At 39.2% G+C, this 17700-nt stretch overlaps 1 protein-coding gene across 4 annotated transcripts in view; it reads right to left on the bottom strand.

Annotated features, from left to right (window-relative positions):
* SOS2 (SOS Ras/Rho guanine nucleotide exchange factor 2) overlaps positions 1-17700 on the bottom strand; it is a 115280-nt gene that overhangs the window by 61787 nt on the left and 35793 nt on the right. For all 4 annotated transcript variants that reach the window (XM_030929924.1, XM_030929923.1, XM_030929922.1 and 1 more), the window contains 2 exons: positions 6646-6849; positions 964-1107 (listed from right to left, as the gene is read on the bottom strand). In XM_030929924.1, coding sequence (XP_030785784.1) covers positions 964-1107; positions 6646-6849 — 348 coding nt within the window. The remainder of the gene's footprint in view (positions 1-963; positions 1108-6645; positions 6850-17700) is intronic.

Genomic DNA, 17700 nt, shown 5'->3' on the forward strand with positions numbered 1-17700 from the left:
TGTTTGTTGCAGTGTTGTTTACAATAACAAAAAAAAAAAAAAAAAAAGAAAGGAAAAAACTCTACAACCTATGGATAATAGTTAAAATATGTTATGGTGTCTCCATATAACATCACATTATTTATACTTAAAAATTGTGTTGAAGTATATACATTAATACGGACAATGTTTATGATGCACAGAGTAAAAACAGTAAGTTATAAAATAGTAGGATCCTATTTTTGCAAACACACATACGTTCGTATGTATGCACAGAAAAATATAAGGATAAGTTATCTATGGATGTCATAAAATAAAGTGACTTTCATCCAATTTATATATCTCTCTATTTTTCTGAATATTTTTACAATGAGCTACATTATTTTTATAGTCATTTAAAAGACAACAAAAAGAATTTTACTTTGGAAAACATTAAAATAATATAAACCTTCTTTCCAACTTTTAAGTTTAAAATCCACAGAAGGTAAAGAGTTATGGTCAATAAAATGCATCTTTCTTCATCTTGAACATACTTACGACTTAAAAAAAAATCCAAATATTAATACTCTAGTATATAAACTTTTACTATAAATATTGCCATAAATACACTATAAAGAAAGTGTCACTATATAGGCAATGTGATTTTAGTTTGTTATCGGTTAAATCTTAAATATCTTTTTACAATGGCCAGTGGTATCTTCTAATTTTCATAAAAAAATTTTTTTTTTTGGAGACAGGGTCTCACTCTGTCACCCAGGATGGAGTTCAGTGACACATCATGGGCTTGATCCACCAGGCTCAAGTAATCCTCCTACCTCAGCCTCCTGAGTCACTGGGACCACAGATGGGCACTACCATGCCTGGCTAATTATTTTATTTTTTTATGGAAATGAGGTCTCACTATGTTGCCAAGACTTGTCTCTAAATTTCTTAGTACAGCATTTAGGACTTTAATGAGAATATAAAGTAGTTTTGTAAACTTACTTCTGCCAAATCTTCAAAACAGCTGCCAGCTAAGGGATGAGGACTGCTTTCATCAGTCATTTCAACTGTGTCTTCAATCAAACCTAAAAGTTTCACAGTCAATTCATGTATATCTGAAATGTTACTAAAAATCTTTTCAATATCCTAAAAAAAAGAGAAGGAAAGATTAAGAAATGTGAGATTGAGAATTCTGCTTAAAAATTACTAAATATAAAAAGCAATATAGGCTACTCTAGGCACACTGCCTACAGACTAGCCCTGCTCCACAAGAAACAGTACTTCTGCTGCTGTTGTACACTGCCGCTTCAGCAGAGGTTCCTACCATTGTCATGCCTTTGGCTTCTTTCCTGGACAAAGCCAAGAACTGTCCCAAGCTAAGCCCCAACTTTGGGGCTTGCCAGCCCTGCACCAAATACATCATTTAATTTATGGGTGATAATTGTTTTCTACATGTTTTTAAATTTATGGAATAAACTGTAGAATTTCTTTAGCAAATATTTTATTGGGAGCATGATTAAAGCTGTTATTATCACTTTTGAACAATTCGTATATTATATAAAGCAATATATTTGCATTAAATGTCAACAAGCTATAGCAGAATTGTTGCATTTTGTTCTTGGGAAAACTCATTCTTTGTAAAAATAAAAGTTATTACATGTGAATGTATTATCATTACAAAAGATTCGAACACAAGACAGAGAGAGCAAAATATGAATGTTTACTCTCATGCCCCTCTTACCCCCATGTCCCTCAGAGGTAGAAACTATTAATAGTTTAGTATGCATTATTCCAGTATAAAATTCCAACCATTTTCAAACATGTACATCTTGATGTTAATATATTAAAAGATGGAATCATAGTGTGTATTCTTTTAACTTGGGTTGGAGAGGTCTTTGGAAATAAAGAGATTTGCTTGTACAAAAAAAACAAACAATATGAGTTAAGGGTATATCTTCATTCAATCTCAGACTAATATATTCCAAGACAGAGTAAAAATCAATTATGAACAGGAAGAGAATTTTAAAATCTCTTGGATAACAGACAGTAAATATACTGCAAAATATCGATTCCAGATAGTTTTGTTAAATCTAAAACCTCCTACTGTGGATAATTCTAAGCTACTTTTTACTTAAAGAATTTTGGCATTTTATTTTAAAACTGGCAAGGTGCTAAAAGACTTGATTAAGGTCTTACAGAGCCCTAGGTTTTACTTAATAGCTTAGGCTATATAGTCTTATAGGTTAATGGTAAGAGCTGGGATGAGAATGAAGATAACTCCTAATCCTGCTACAATCTGGTTTCACAATTTGGAGCCCATCTCCTGGATGTGAGAAGGAATTACAGATTTCATCCAAGCTCCCATCTGTGAATTACAGCCATGCACTGCTTAAAGACAGGGGTATGTTCTGAGAAATGCACTGTTAGGTGATTTTGTCATTGTGCAAATATCATGGCGTGTACTTACACAAAACTAGATGGTATACTACAACACTTAGGCCACATAGGTATAGCCTATTGCTCCCAGGCTACAAGCCTGTACAGCATGTTACTGTACAGAATGCTGTAGGTAACTGTAACACAATGGTAAGTATTTATGTATCTAAACATATCTACATACAGAAAAGGTACAGTAAAAATACAGTATAATCTTACAGGATTACTGTCATATATATGGGTATATGTAGTCTATCACTGACTAAAACATCGTATGTGGCACATAGCTGTTATCTAGGATAAGACAGGTTCAAGACCTCTGAACACAAACATATCATATGACTGACCATCCAGGTTATGGCCAACTATTATTCACTCTGGCATCTTATAATGGAAACATCACGGGCTTTGGAACCTGACAGACCTGAACTTCGATCCTGGCTCTACCACATGTGGTATATGAAACATATTTTTGGTCTTTGTCCTTGGTTCCTGTCTTAGAGCCCCTAAAATGCTAAGAATATCCTGAGTGATAATAATGTCTTTTGTTATTCATAATGAGTCCCTTTGATAAATATTGAGTTTATGTTAATGAGGTTACTTACGGTAGGGCCCCTAGATAACTTCATGATAGGGCCAGTCACCAAAAAGACCAGATGATTAGAGGATTGAAGGGTTACTTAAAACCAAACTGACTCATGAAAAAAAGAAAAAGGATCAGAGGGTTGCAACTTTCAGGCCCACCCACTGACCTATAAAAAGTTGGGGAAAGACCCTGGGAAACATGGCAAAACCCCGTCTCTACAAAAAATAAAAAATTAGTCAGGTGGGGTGGTGTGTGCCTGTAGTCCCAGCTACTCAGGAGGCTGAAGCTGGAGGATCGCTTGAGCCCAGGAAGAAGAAGTTATGGCAAGCCAAGATGGTGCCACTGCACTTAAGCCTGGGCAACACAGCCAGACCCTGTCTCAAAAAAAAAAAAAAAAAAAAAAGCAGGGGCAAGGGGCTAGAGATCAAGCTCCGTAAAAACTCTTGATGAGCTTCCTGGTTGCTGACCTTGTGGAGGTGCTAGGAGGCTTGCCCAGAGAGGGCTTGGAAACTCTGTGTCCCCATACCTTGTCCTGTCCATCTCTTCATGTGTATCCTTTTAAAATCCTTCATAATAAACTGGTAAATGTGTTCCCCTGATTTCTGTGAGCTGTTCCACCAAATTAATGGAACCCAAGGAGTGGGTCATGGGAACTCCGATTTATAAATGATCAGTCTGGAGCACAGTTCACAACCTGGAACTTTCAACTGGCGCCTGAAGTAGGAGACAGTCGTGTTGGGACTGAGTCCTTAATCTGTGAGATCTGACACTATTTCTAGGTAAATAATGTCAAAATTGAGCTGAATTACAGGATACCTAGTTGGTGTCCGCAGGAGAATTACTTTGGTGTATGGGGAAAAAATCATCACATATCTTGTTGCAGAAGTGTTCGGTGTTGAGTGTGAACATTAGAGAGGAGGTCAGGCGGGGTGGGTCATGCCTGTAATCCCAGAACTTTGGGAGGCCAAGGGAGACGGATCACCTGAGGTCTGGATTTTGAGACCAGCCTAGCCAATATGGTAAAACCCCATTTCTACCAAAAGTACAAAAATTAGCCAGGCGTGGTGGCGCAGATCTGTAATCTCAGCTACTCGGGAGGCTGAGGCAGGAGAATCGCTTGAACCCGGGAGGCAGAAGTTGCAGTGAGCCAGGATTGCACCACTGCACTCCAGCCTGGACAACAGAGCAAGACTCCATCTCAAAAAAAAAAAAAAAAGATTAGAGAAGAAAAACTGTTTTTCCCTTTACAACATGTCAGATGAATGACCTTGGATTAGGAATGAAAAGGACAATAATAACGGCTAACATTTCTTGGGCACATTATATTCTAGGCACTCTTCTAAGCACTTGAAATGTAATAACCTAATATCCTTATTAGATAGGTATTATCATCATCCTTATTTTACAAATGAGGAAACAGAGGCATAGAGCAGTTAAGTAATTTGCCCATCGTCACACATTTGGTCTGATGATACCCAGCTCGTAAGGTTCTTAGGGTTAAATTAGATGATTTCTGTTAAATGCTCCTGGCACATATTAGGCCTTCCAGAAATGCGAGCTTTTTGAAAACACAGGATGCGGGGCAAAAGGAGTAACTTAAGATCATTTTTAAGTCATTCACTCCTTTAACATTTGTAGAGTACTATGCTCTGATTTTAGATAGTCTTTACCTCAAAAGTTTATATTTTACTTAATGCTAAAAAAATTATAATAGATACAGAGATAGAGAGAAAAAGGATTCTCTCTTCCATCTGACCCTTTAGTATTAAAATAGACATTTTCTGTCATATCAGCACTAATCCAGTGAAAAGAGATCCATAAAAATTAATTCCTGAGGAATGAAAACGGATGGGACACAGAAAAGACAAAGATAACATTAGCTGCCAGCATTTATTAGGTTTTTATTCTTCATACCACTAGAGACAAAATCCAATTATAACGTGGTAGAAAAGAAGCCACATTCAAGATCAAGCTCTATAACTAACTTGATTAAGATGTTAATTTCCACCTGGGCACAGTGGCTCAAGCCTGTAATCTTAGCACTTTGCGGGGCTGAGGACGAAGATTGCTTAAGCCCAGGAGTTCAAGACCAGCCTGAACAACATAGCGAGACCTCTAACTATATTTAAAAAAATAATGATAAGGTCAATCTCCTTACAAGTAAAGTAGATATGATAATATCTGCCCAATCTATCCCTCAGGATTGTTATAAGGGTCAAATAAAATAGAACAGTACTTTGAAAAACATAATGTTCTGACTACTTACGATAGTACTCCCAGTGGGAATTATTATAAACATTGTTAAACTAAACATATATCCAAAAGAAAAAACATAATGGCCAACTAAAACACTTTCAATTATCATTTAAACTCATCCTTTTGGAAAAGAAAAAGAAAAGCTAAATCAGTTCCTAACTGTAAATACTCAGCCACCTGTGTCTGAGTTCACTCTTATTTACTCACATTATAGTTATTTTGTGGAGGAAGTTAGGAGGTACAAGACAAATAAGACAAAGGCTAAGTATCTTTTTTTTGAGCTGAGGTCTTACTCTGTTGCCCAGGCTGGAGTGCAGTGGCATCATCATGGCTCACTGAAGTCTCGAATTCCTGGCTCAAGCAAACCTCTCACTTCAGCTTCCCCAGCAGCTGGGACTACAGGCATGTGCCACCATGCCCAGGTAAGTTAAATTTTTTTGTAGAGACTGGGTCTTGCTCTGTTACCCAGGCTGGTCTCAAATTCGTGGCCTCAAGCAATCCTCCTGCCTCAGGTTCCCAAAACAGCTGGGATTACAGGCACGAGCCACTGCACCTGGCCAAGACTAATTATTTTTAAAGTGTGGGCCAAACACATAGACATGGAAAAATAAATCATGTGATAAAGAAAGAAAAAAACCTTTTTTCTTTGTTAAACATGGCATTCTGCATAAACTTTTATTTTTAAAAGTTCCACTGTTAAAACTTTATTTTTTTTAACCCCATATATTCTGAGCTTCAAACTAAAACTTTAAACTACTGCCTTAAGGTACTTACCAAAAGACAGAAAAATGCAGAGGTCTTTCTCTCCTAGACCATACATCTTTTTCACCAACTCCAAATGAATGACTCTAAATATCAGATACCGCATAGAGGAAAATGATTTCACCCCAGTATAAATATCTTTCTAATTTTGTGCCTAATTTTCATTGTCACTGTACCTATTATATAACAATTCACATGTTTATAAAGCCCACAAATACATAAAAGTATATTTTATGTACTCATAAAGTAATTAAAATTACTATTTATGGGCTGGGTGCAGTGGCTCATGCCTATAATCCCAGCACTTTGGGAGGCCAAGGCAGGTGGATCACTTGAGGTCAGCAGTTTGAGACCAACCTGGCCAACATGGAGAAACACCATCTCTACTAAAAATATAAAAAAATTAGCCGGGTGTGGTGGTGCATGCCTCTAATCCCAGCTACTTAGGAGGCTAAGGCAGAAATCGCTTGAATCCAGGAGGTGGAGGCTGCAGTGGTGCAAGCTGAGATCACGCCACTGCACTCCAGCCTGGCGACAGAACAAGACTCTGTCTCAAAAAAAAAAAAAAAAAAAAAGTGACTATTTATGATTTTAAGCTGGTTTTTTGGGGGTACACAGAATTTCAAACCCAAAAAGGTACTTACAGAAGGTTTAAACAGCTTTCTATCAGAAAGAAAGGCTTCTCGAAACACTTTTATGATCATATTTAATTCCCGTAGATACTGTCTTTCTTCTGCGATTTCAGTTCTGACAAGATCATAGTAGTTTAATTCACCGGAAGAACTAGGTTCATCTTCACAGAGAGAAACCAAACCTATATCATCCTGATCAAACATGTCCATCAAAACCTGAGAAACAGAAATCAATAATGTTGATTTGTTTTATTTTCTTTATTTTTATAAAAACTGCCTCAAAGTACTTGAAATCTATACATTATTAAACAGGGCAGGGAGCTGTAATCTCAGCTCCCTGGGATTTTGGGAGGTCGAGGCAGGAGGATCACTTGAGGTCAGGAGTTCCAGGCCAGCCTAGCCGACATGGTGAAACCCTGTCTCGACCAAAAATACAAAAAATTAGCCAGGCGTCATGGTGGGCGCTTTAATCCCAGCTACTTGGGAGGCTGAGGCAGGAGGATTGCTTGAGCCTGGGAGGTCAAGGCTGCAGTGAGTCATGATCGCGCCACTGCACTCCAGTCTGGGTGACAGAGCAAGACTCCATCTCACACACACACACACACACACAACATTATTAAACAATAAGAGTTGTGTGTATTATAAGTAAATTTATATGAGAAAACCTAGAATAAAAGGAAAACTGAAGGTGGGAAATGTTCAAATAAAATCAAATATGGCAAAATAAGTATTTCTGGAGACATGAACTAATGGCGAAATATGTACTAATACATATGCATATGTATGTGTATATATGTGTGCTATAATACACACACGCACACACAATAGCAAAAAAAAAAAAAAAAAAAAAGCCTGTTTTTGGGGAACAATAATCTGAGCCAAAAATCCCAGTTCAGCCACTACTTGACTATGATTATGAACACATTTATTCTTTTGAAAGTCATATTCCTTATGTGTAAAATGTAACTGATAAGAATAATTCACTGCGGTAATGTATATAAAATGCATACTACTATGTCTAGCAAATAGTAGGTATTCAACATAGTAGTTCCTTGCCATAGTGTAAGGATGATAGTATATATTTAAGCAGGGTTAAAAGGAGAAAAGTGAAATGCTACTGTGGTAGAGGCACACGATAGATCAGTGCGATGCATTTCTGATGCACATTTACTACAATGACCACTGCTATTATGTTCATTCGCTAAACCCAAACATCCCACAGATGCTTAAATTGTAGTAGTGACCACTTCTTTCAGAAATAGTAAAGATGCTACCACAGACTCAGGTCAACCAACAGGCAAGAACTAGCTGTAAATCAACAGAAACAGAAAGATGACTATACTTTTTTGTGTGTGTGTGTGAGACAGAGTCTCTGTCACCCAGGCTGGAGTGCAGTGGTGTGATCTCGGCTCACTGCAACCTCTGCCTCCCAAGTTCAAGCGATTCTCCTGCCTCAGCCTCCTGAGTAGCTGGGATTACTGGTGCACGCCACCATGCCTGGCTAATTTTTTTTTCTATTTTTAATAGAGACGGGGCTTCTTGGCCAGGCTGTCTTGAACTCCTGACTTCAAGTGATCTACCCGCCTCAGCCTCCCAAAGTGCTAGGATTACAGGTGTGAGCCACCGTGCCTGGCTGTGACTATACATTTAAAAATTAATAATAGTTTTTTTAAAAAAAATGATTAGACCTAGTTAATTATATATTTAAAACTGATTGAAAAGTACTCAGAGAGTTCAGCTAAAAGGTATACCCTGAAAAGGAAACTTCAAAGTAAAAAAACTTCAAAGGGATGAGAGGAAATTCTGACAACACAGTAACAGATATTCATTCGTTCATTCTGAAAAACATCTACTGATCACCATAAACTGTATCACATGTTGGTAAAATACGCTAATAAAGTAAACATGAACTCTGACTCAGAAATATCTTATAAGCATCTTTTAAATCTGGTCAGCTCTCTCCATCTTACTGCAGGCTTTAGATTACTCTACTAAACAATCACCATCTCTTACAAGGATATACAAGTTTCATAAATTGATCTGCCTGCCACAAGTCTTCCCAACCCCAGTTTTAAAATCATGTTACTAAAAATAAATGATACATAAAAATGATACTGGATTTCATTGCCTTCTACATAAAATCCTAACTTCTTTAGGATAAAGGCCATTCATAATTTAACTCCCACCCACCTTCCTAATCTCATGTTCTGTGACACTCTCAAATCCCTCCCTTCCCCAATGCTTACTTCATGCAATCCACCTTCCTGTCATTGAAGACCATCATCCCCCCTTCCCAGCCACTTTTAACTTTAAAGAAACCAGTCAGGCTACACAGGGAATTTGGTGATGAAATCTGATTTCAAACAGACATGCAAAATAAAGGAAGGCATGAGACATAAAAACACACAGAAGAGCTACCACCCTCTTCTCTTGCCCACCAGAGACCCTTTTAGAGTAGGCCATACTTGCTAGCTATAACTTCTTGGTCCCATTCACTTAGCAAGCCCGTTACTATATTAAAACTGCTCTCACTATTGATCTAGTGTCAAATCTAATGGTGTGTTTTAGTCTTCCTACTTGTTTTCTCTAGTTTTTGACACAGCTGACCATTCTCTAATTCTTAAAACTCTTAACTCTCAGGGTGAGGCATGGTGGCTCATGCTTACAATCTCAGCACTTTGGGAGGCCGAGGCAGGAGGATCACTTGAGGCCAGGCATTCAAGACCAGCCTGGCCAACACAGCAAGATCCTGCCTTTACCAAAAGTAAAAAAATAATAATAACCAGGCATGGTGGTAGACACCTGCGGTCCTAGCTACTCTGAAGGCTGAAGTGAATCACTTGAGCCCAGGAATTTGAAGCTGCAGTGAGCTAAGACCGTACCACCACATTCCAGCCTGAGTAACAGAATGAGATCCTATCTCTAAATAAGAAAAAACACATACAAAACCCCCCCCAAACAATTTTTCTCTTCTTGGCTTCTGATACACCATTCTGTCAGTGGGGCCTCCTTCTCTATGACTTACCTTCTCTACCACCCATTCCACGTTTCCATTCTTAAAACTCTTTTGGTCACATAATACCAAAGTTCCTGAATTTAAATGCTACAGGGGTCAGGCAAGTAACATAATATATAAGAAGCAGTGGGAATTATGGCAAACCGGAAGGTGCACGCACCTAAAGAGGAAGTGTGCCGCTCAGTGCCAGATTTTCTGTTAGGCATTCTGATTTTCTTTTTTCATGAAAAGTCTGGGATTTACATTTTTATGTAAAACTTTTACATCTGTAAATATAAATAGATGGCAAATAATTCAAAAATTTAAAAAACAAACCTGGAGACCCTATTCACTAGAAGGTCACCAGTCTGAAACGTCTGCTACACTGACAGAATGGTATATCATTCCTCAGAGTGAGCTCATTCCCTTAAATGATTTCCAATTACTGTCTAGATGATAATGACTCCTAAGTGTTTATCTGTAGCCTCAGCATCTCTCCGGATCCTAGACAAATGTTACCTAAGGCTCGCTAGATATCTGCCTGTCTTAAAAAACCTGTATGTGTACACTCTCAGAATCACTAATTAAACAGCATCACCTACTTGGTCTTCATAACTGGAAAACTTGTCCATCACCTTAGACTTACCGCTTTTCCAACTTCTCTCCTGTATCCATACAGTTCCCAAATCCTGTTGACTCTAACTAAGAAATATCCCTTACATCTGGTCAGTTCCTTCTATTTCCCTCTGTCTAGAATGTCTTCTCTTACTTCCCCTCCCCTCCCAACTCTCATTTATTCACCTAACCAATCCCTACCCATTTTTCCACCACTTAGCTCAAATATAATTTTTTTGGATAGCTTTTACAAACTCTCCCTGACTCCCTACCAGAATCTCTTCCACTAGCATTAGCCCTTGATTAGCAACTTTCTATCTTTCCTGCAGAAGCACCTAATGTATAAAGTCATCCCTTGGTGTCTGTAGGGGATTGGTTCCAGTACCCACCCCATAGTCCCACAATCCTCAGATACTCGAGTTCCTTATATAAAATCACATACTATTTGCATATAACCTACACACATCCTCTTGTCTACTTAAATCATCTCTAGATTACTTGTAATATCTAATACAATGCCTACATGTCACTTCATTCACATAGATTAAATGTAGCACTCAGCTCATAGCAAATTCAAGTTTTGCTTTTTTTGGAATTTTGTGGAATTTCTTTTTCCTGAGTATTTTTTATCTGTGGCTGGTTGAATCCATGGATACAGAACTCATGAATACAGAGGGCCAACTGTATTAAAATTTCTGTTCTGTCTTTTCCCCTACTAAATAGTAACCATCTAAAGATAAAACACAGTGCTTTCGTCTTAAAATCCAAAGCACCTGACACACAGTGAATACACAAAAGATAACTGTTTAAAGAGCATACATGTACTATATGTATTTATAAACTATTAGACATGTAAAGCATTTTTTGGTCATGTTTATAGCATGAACAATAAAGTAGAGTCAGGCTAGATGCAGTGGTTCACATCTGCAATCCCAATACTTTGGGAAGTTGAAGTGGGAGCACTGGTTGAGCCCAGGAGTTCAAGACCAGCCTGGGTAACAAAGAGAGACCCAGCCTCTACAAAAAAATTTTAAACATAGCCAGGCATGGTGTTGGTTCAAGCCTGTGGTCCCAGCTACAAAGGAAGCTAAGGCAGGAGGATCACTTGAGCCCTGGAGGTTGAGGCTGCAGTGAGCCATGTTCACACCACTGCACTCCAGCTTAGGTGAGTCCTTGTCACCAAAAAAAAAGAGAGAGAGAGAGAGCGAGTGAGAGCTAGCTCTTGAAACAGATGGAGTAATACTACCATGAAAGAGAAAATATATTCATACCCCACTCCTGGTAGCTTCAGATTTTTCTGGCCAGGCATGGGTGGCTCATGCCTCTAATCCCAGAACTTTAGAGGCCAAGATGGATGGATCACCTGAGGTCGGGAGTTTGAGACCAGCCTGCCCAACATGGCGAAACCCTGTCTCTACTAAAAGTACAAAAAATTAGCCAGGCATGGTGGCATGCGCCTGTAATCCCAGCTACTCAGGAGGCTGAGGTGGGAGAATCACTTGAACACGGGAGGCAGAGGTTGCAGTGGGCAGAGATTGTACACTACACTCCAGCCTGGGCAACAGAGCAAGACTCTGTCTTAAAAAAAAAAAAAAAAAAAAGGCCAGGCGTGGCTCACGCCTGTAATCCCAGCACTTTGGGAGGCCAAGGCAGGCAGATCACTTGAGGTCAGGAGTTCGAGACCAGCCTGGCCAACACAGCAAAACTCTGTCTTTATTAAAAATACAAAAATTATGGCCGGGCGCGGTGGCTCAAGCCTGTAATCCCAGCACTTTGGGAGGCTGAGACGGCCGGATCACGAGGTCAGGAGATCGAGACCATCCTGGCTCACACAGTGAAACCCCGTCTCTACTAAAAATACAAAAAACTAGCCGGGCGTGGTGGCGGGCGCCTGTAGTCCCAGCTACTCGGGAGGCTGAGGCAGGAGAATGGCGTAAACCCGGGAGGCGGAGCTTGCAGTGAGCTGAGATCCGGCCACTGCACTCCAGCCTGGGCGACAGACCGAGACTCCGTCTCAAAAAAAAAAAAAAAAATACAAAAATTAGCCAGGCGTGGTGGCAGATGCCTGTAATCCCAGCTACTCAGGAGACTGAGGCAGGAGAATTGCTTGAACCCAGGAGGCGGAGGTTGCAGTGAGCCAAGATCACTCCATTATACTCCAGCCTGGTCGAGAGAGCAAGAGTTTGTTTCAGAAAAAAAAAAAAAAGGATAATTCAATAGGTTAAAAAGAAAATACAGAACTCAACTGCTAGTACATCTAGATCTGGTGAGCTAAGCTTCTTCAGAGCAGCTTTGTGACCTCTTATTCTCTCTCTCTCTCTCTTTTTTTTTTTTTTTTTTTTTGTCCTCTGTTGCCCAATGGCACAATAATAGCTCAGTACAGCCTCAATTTCTCAGGCTCAAGCAATCCTCCCACCTCAGCCTTCCAAGTAGCTGGATGCACCACCATGCCCAGCTAATATATTTTTTTATTTTTAGTAGAGATAAGGTCTTGCTATATTCTCCAGGGCGTCTCACCTTTCTTTCTTTCTTTTTCTAAATTTTTTTGTAGAGATGAAGTCTTGCTATGCTGCCCAGGCTGGTCTCAAACTCCTGGGCTCAATATATCCTCCTGCCTCAGCCTCCTAAAGTGCTGGGATTACAAGCGTGAAGCACTGTGCCTGGCCTTTACCTTTCCTACACATCAGTTTCCTTCTTAAGCATTTATATGTTCAACTTTTCCAGTTTAAATACTATTTTCCTTAATAATGACATATATACTAGAACTTAAATTCTATGGTTCTTTCCTATGATCATCTAATTCTCAGCAATCTTTGATATGCTAGAATACCTCACATAGTCAAATGTTGCTTTTATTTTTAAATGTAAAGAAATAGGGTTTGTTCTCAAGTTCTCTGTCTGGCAAATTAAAGATACCCCTAGAAACCATGTATTCAAATAATTTATTAAACAGATGGTTTGTGAGCTCTTGAACCAGTGATCTCTAGAAATCAGTCTGGATATACTAAGATCACATCATGTCATACAATCTCATTACTTACGGTTACATAACTAGACCCACAAATCAAGTCATCTGGAATTTTTTATTTTTTTTTTTGAGACATAGTTTCACTTTGTTACCCATGCTGGAGAGCAGTGGCACTCAGCTCACTGCAACCTCCGCCTCCCAGGTTCAAGCAATTCTTGTGCCTCAGCCTCCTGAGTAGCTGGGATTACAGGCAACCGCCACCACGTCTGGCTGATTTTTTGTATTATAGTAGAGATGGGGTTTCACCATGTTGCCCAGGCTGGTCTCGAATTCCTGAGCTCAGACAATCTACCAGTCTTGGTCTCCCAAAGTGCTAGGATTACAGGCGTGAGCCACCACGCCCAGCCAAGTCATCTGGATTTTAGCTAAGCATATGACAGTCTCTTGTGACAAGTAGGGGATCATGACAGGAATGTCTGAAACAAGGACCAGCAAACTACCAGCCAAATCCAGCCCACAGACTGTTTTTGTAAATAAAGTTTTGCTGGAACACAGCCCACCCTAATTCATTTATGGCTGCTTTCATGCTACAAGGGCAGAGATGAGTAGATGCAAGAAAAGACGTATGGCGCACAAAGCCTACAATGTTTATCCCCTGGGCCTTTATAGGTAAAGTTTGTTGACCCATGAATTAAACAAAATGTGAAATAATAGCTAATAAAAGGTAATAATGAAGAAAAGTAACTTTTAACCTAGAAGAATGCCACTAATAACATATGCTAGAAATCTCACTTCTTATATAATCCTTTTCTATATATATATATAGAATATATAAATATATATATTCTATATATATATATATTTTAAGATAGAGTATTGGCTGGATGTGGGGGCTTACACTTGTAATCCCAGCATTTTGGGAGGCTGAAGCAGGTGGATCACCTGAGGTCAGAAGTTCGAGACCGGCCTGTCCAACATGGTAAAATCCCATCTCTACTAAAAATACAAAAATATTAGCCAGGCATGGTGGCAGGCACCTGTTATCCCAGCTACTTGAGAGGCTGAGGCAGGAGAATCGCTTGAAACTGGGAGGCGGAGGTTGCAGTAAGCCAAGATCGTGCCACTGCACTCCATCCTTGGCGACAGAGCAAGACTCTGTCTCAACAAAAAATAAATAAATAAAATAAAATGGAGTCTCGCTCTGTCACCCAGGCTGGAGTGCAGTGGCGCGATCTCGGCTCACTGCAACTTCCACCTCCCAGATTCAAAGGCACCTGGCCTTTTCAACATTTTTACTAAATAATTTTAATTCAAGGTTTATCAAATTTGTACACATTACAAAAACCTGGGTAGAGTACCTAAAATGCTGAATGAAAATTCAATTTTTAAAATGTCTACATATGCTGGAACATAGCCTCAATAACAGTATGAAATTTTCTAGGGATAAATTCACGTTCATTCTTACAATAACAACAAAAAATCAACAGCACAAGTTGGAGAAATCCAAGACATAACAAAATGGTACTTCATGTGGAACAGTCCTCGGGAGTTTAGAAATCTGCAGACTCAATAAGTACACAGAGTAACATGGTGCCAAAATATTAATGCTGAAATTATTAAAGAATAGCATATAGAATAAAGGATACGTAAGTGCATTTCAATATACTCTGTTGGTCAGACCAAATCTGGACTATTGTCTTCAGTTTTAGAAATCAGTCTAAAAGCAATATAACAAGGGGATCTGAAAATCCTGCCACATGATTTTTTAAAACTCTCAAAAGGTGAAGATTTAGGATACAGAAAAATGCTTCAAATAAAGGAATGACTTATTCAAAAAAATAGTTTATGGCCTGGTACAGTGGCCCACATCTGTAATCCCAGTGTCTTGGGAGGTTGAGGCAAGAAAATCACTTGAAACCAGGAGTTCCAGACCGGCCTGGGCAACATAGCAAGACCCTATTCCTACAAAAATTTAGAAATTAGCTGGGCATGGTGGCAGGTGCCTATAGCTCTAGCTACTTGTGAGGTTGAGGCAGGAGGATTGCCTGAGCCCAGGGGTTTGAAGCTGCAGTGAGCCTGGGTGACAGAGGGAGACTCAAGCTCTCAAAAACAAACAAGCTGGGTGTGGTGGCTCACGCCTGTAATCCCAGGACTTTGGGAGGCTGAGGCGGGCAGATCACGAGGTCAGAAGTTCGAGATCAGCCTGACCAACATAGTGAAACCCTGTCTACTAAAAACACAAAAATTAGCCAGGCGTGGTGGCGGGCACCTACTCCCAGCTACCTGGGAGGCTGAGGCAGGAGAATCGCTTGAACCTGGGGGGCAGAGGTTGCAGTGAGCTGAGATCACGCCACTGCACTCCAACCTGCGCAAGAGAGCGAGACTCCATCTCAAAAAAGAAAAACAAAAAACAAACAAACAAACAAAAAAAACAACAAAAAATGCACATGTGTTTTCACTTACATGTGGAATCTAGAACAAACTCATAGAAGCAGAATAGAATGTGGTTACCAGAGGCTGCAGGGTAGGGGGACAAAAACCTCAATTAGGAGGAATCGGGTCTTTTTTGTAAGATTTATCGCACAGTATGGTGAATATAGTAAATAATAATGTATTTACATTTCAAAATTGCAAAAAGTAAATTTTTTTGTCATTTCAATTTTCAAAAGAAAGTTTTGTGGGTACATAGTAAGTGTATATATTTATGGGGTAAATGCAGGCATATAATGCATACATCAGAATAAAATGGAGTCTCTATCACCTCAAGCGTTTATCCTTTCTTTGTGCTACAAACAATCCAATTACACTCTTTTAATTGTTGTAAAATATACAATAAATTATCGGTGACTGTAGTCACCCTGTTGAGATATCAAATACTAGATCTCATTCATTCTAACAATATTTTTGTACCCATTAACCATCCCCATTTCTCCCACTCCATCTACCCTTCCTAGCCTTATAACCATCATTCTACTAGCTAAGAGTAAATTTCAAATGTTCTCACCACAAAAAATAAGTATTTGAATAAACGTTAATTAACTTAATTATTCTACATTGTCTTCGTAATCATAACCTTACCTTGTACTCCATAAATATATACAACTATAATTTGTCAATTTATAATTTAATAAATTAATAAATAGGAAGGAGAAAAGAAAAGAAAGTGCTCAAATAATGACAGGAACAGAAAAAGCAAGCTAGGGCTCCTAATAACCAAATCTGGAACAACTGAAACCTTTTTTTTTTGAGACAGAGTGCAGTGGCATGATCTAGGCTTCATGCAGCCTCAAGTCTCCCGAGCTCCAGTGATTCTCCCACCTCATCCTCCCAAATAGCTGGGACTATAGTTACAAGCACACGCCTGGCTAATTTTTTTTATTTGTAGAGACATGTTGCCCAGGCTGGTCTCAAACTCCTGAGCTCAAGCGATCCACCTGTCTCGGCCTCCCAAAGTGCTGGGATTATAGGCATGAGCCATGGTGCCTGGCCTGCAACATCTGAATAATGAAGTAACAGATTACAACCCATTGAATAAAATAATAATTCATTATGAGTGTGATGAAGAATAAGATACACAGTTTCAAAATACTCCACAAAATGTTCATTTATTAATTACAAAAGGGAAAAGAGTAACTTCACAAATGAGAAGCCTGGCAGATAACTCCCTAATCAAGTAATCAGTCAACATCACTACCACTAATGAGACACAACGAAATCATGTGCCTGTGTGCCATCTGAGAAAATGCAATGAGAAGAACACAGCACAATTTCTACGATATTCCTGCCGAAGAAGACCATTACCTGATTCTAACCAATAGAAAACAACAGAGAAAACCTAAATTGAGGGATGTTCTACACAATAACTGACCTGTAGCCCTCAAAAGTGTAAAGATTATAAAACTTAAGGGAGGAGAGTTGATTCTAATGTCTCTCTCCCCAACCATGGGATTACACTGCAGTGGTCCCTGTGCCTACTGCCATGGCCTCCCTTGAATAAAGTCAACTTTACTATCTTTTTTTTTTCTGAAACAGTGTCTTGCTTTGTCGCCCAGGCTGGAGTGCAGTGGCCCAATCTCAACTCACTGCAAACTCTGCCTCCTGGGTTCAAATGATTCTCGTGACTCAGCTTCCTGAGTAAGTATGATTACAGGCATGTGCCACCATGCCCAGCAACTTTTTTTGTACTTTTAGTAGAGACGGGGTTTTGCCACATTGACTAGGCTGGTTTGAACTCGACCTTAAGTGACCTGCCTGCCTCAGCCTCCCAAAGTGCTGGGATTACAGGTGTGATCCACCATGCCTGGCCTGCTTTGCCATGTTCCAAAAAAAAAAAAAAAAAAAAAAAAAAAAGTTAAGGGAAGAATGAGGAATTATTCCAGACTGAAGAGGATAAAAATACATGACACATAAACAATATATGCTTCTGGAATGAATGATTTTGGTAAAAAGATCATTAGGATATGTGACAAGACTTGAATGATGTTTGAAA

This window comes from Rhinopithecus roxellana, chromosome 5, assembly GCF_007565055.1.
Source record: "Rhinopithecus roxellana isolate Shanxi Qingling chromosome 5, ASM756505v1, whole genome shotgun sequence".
NCBI lineage: Eukaryota > Metazoa > Chordata > Mammalia > Primates > Cercopithecidae > Rhinopithecus > Rhinopithecus roxellana.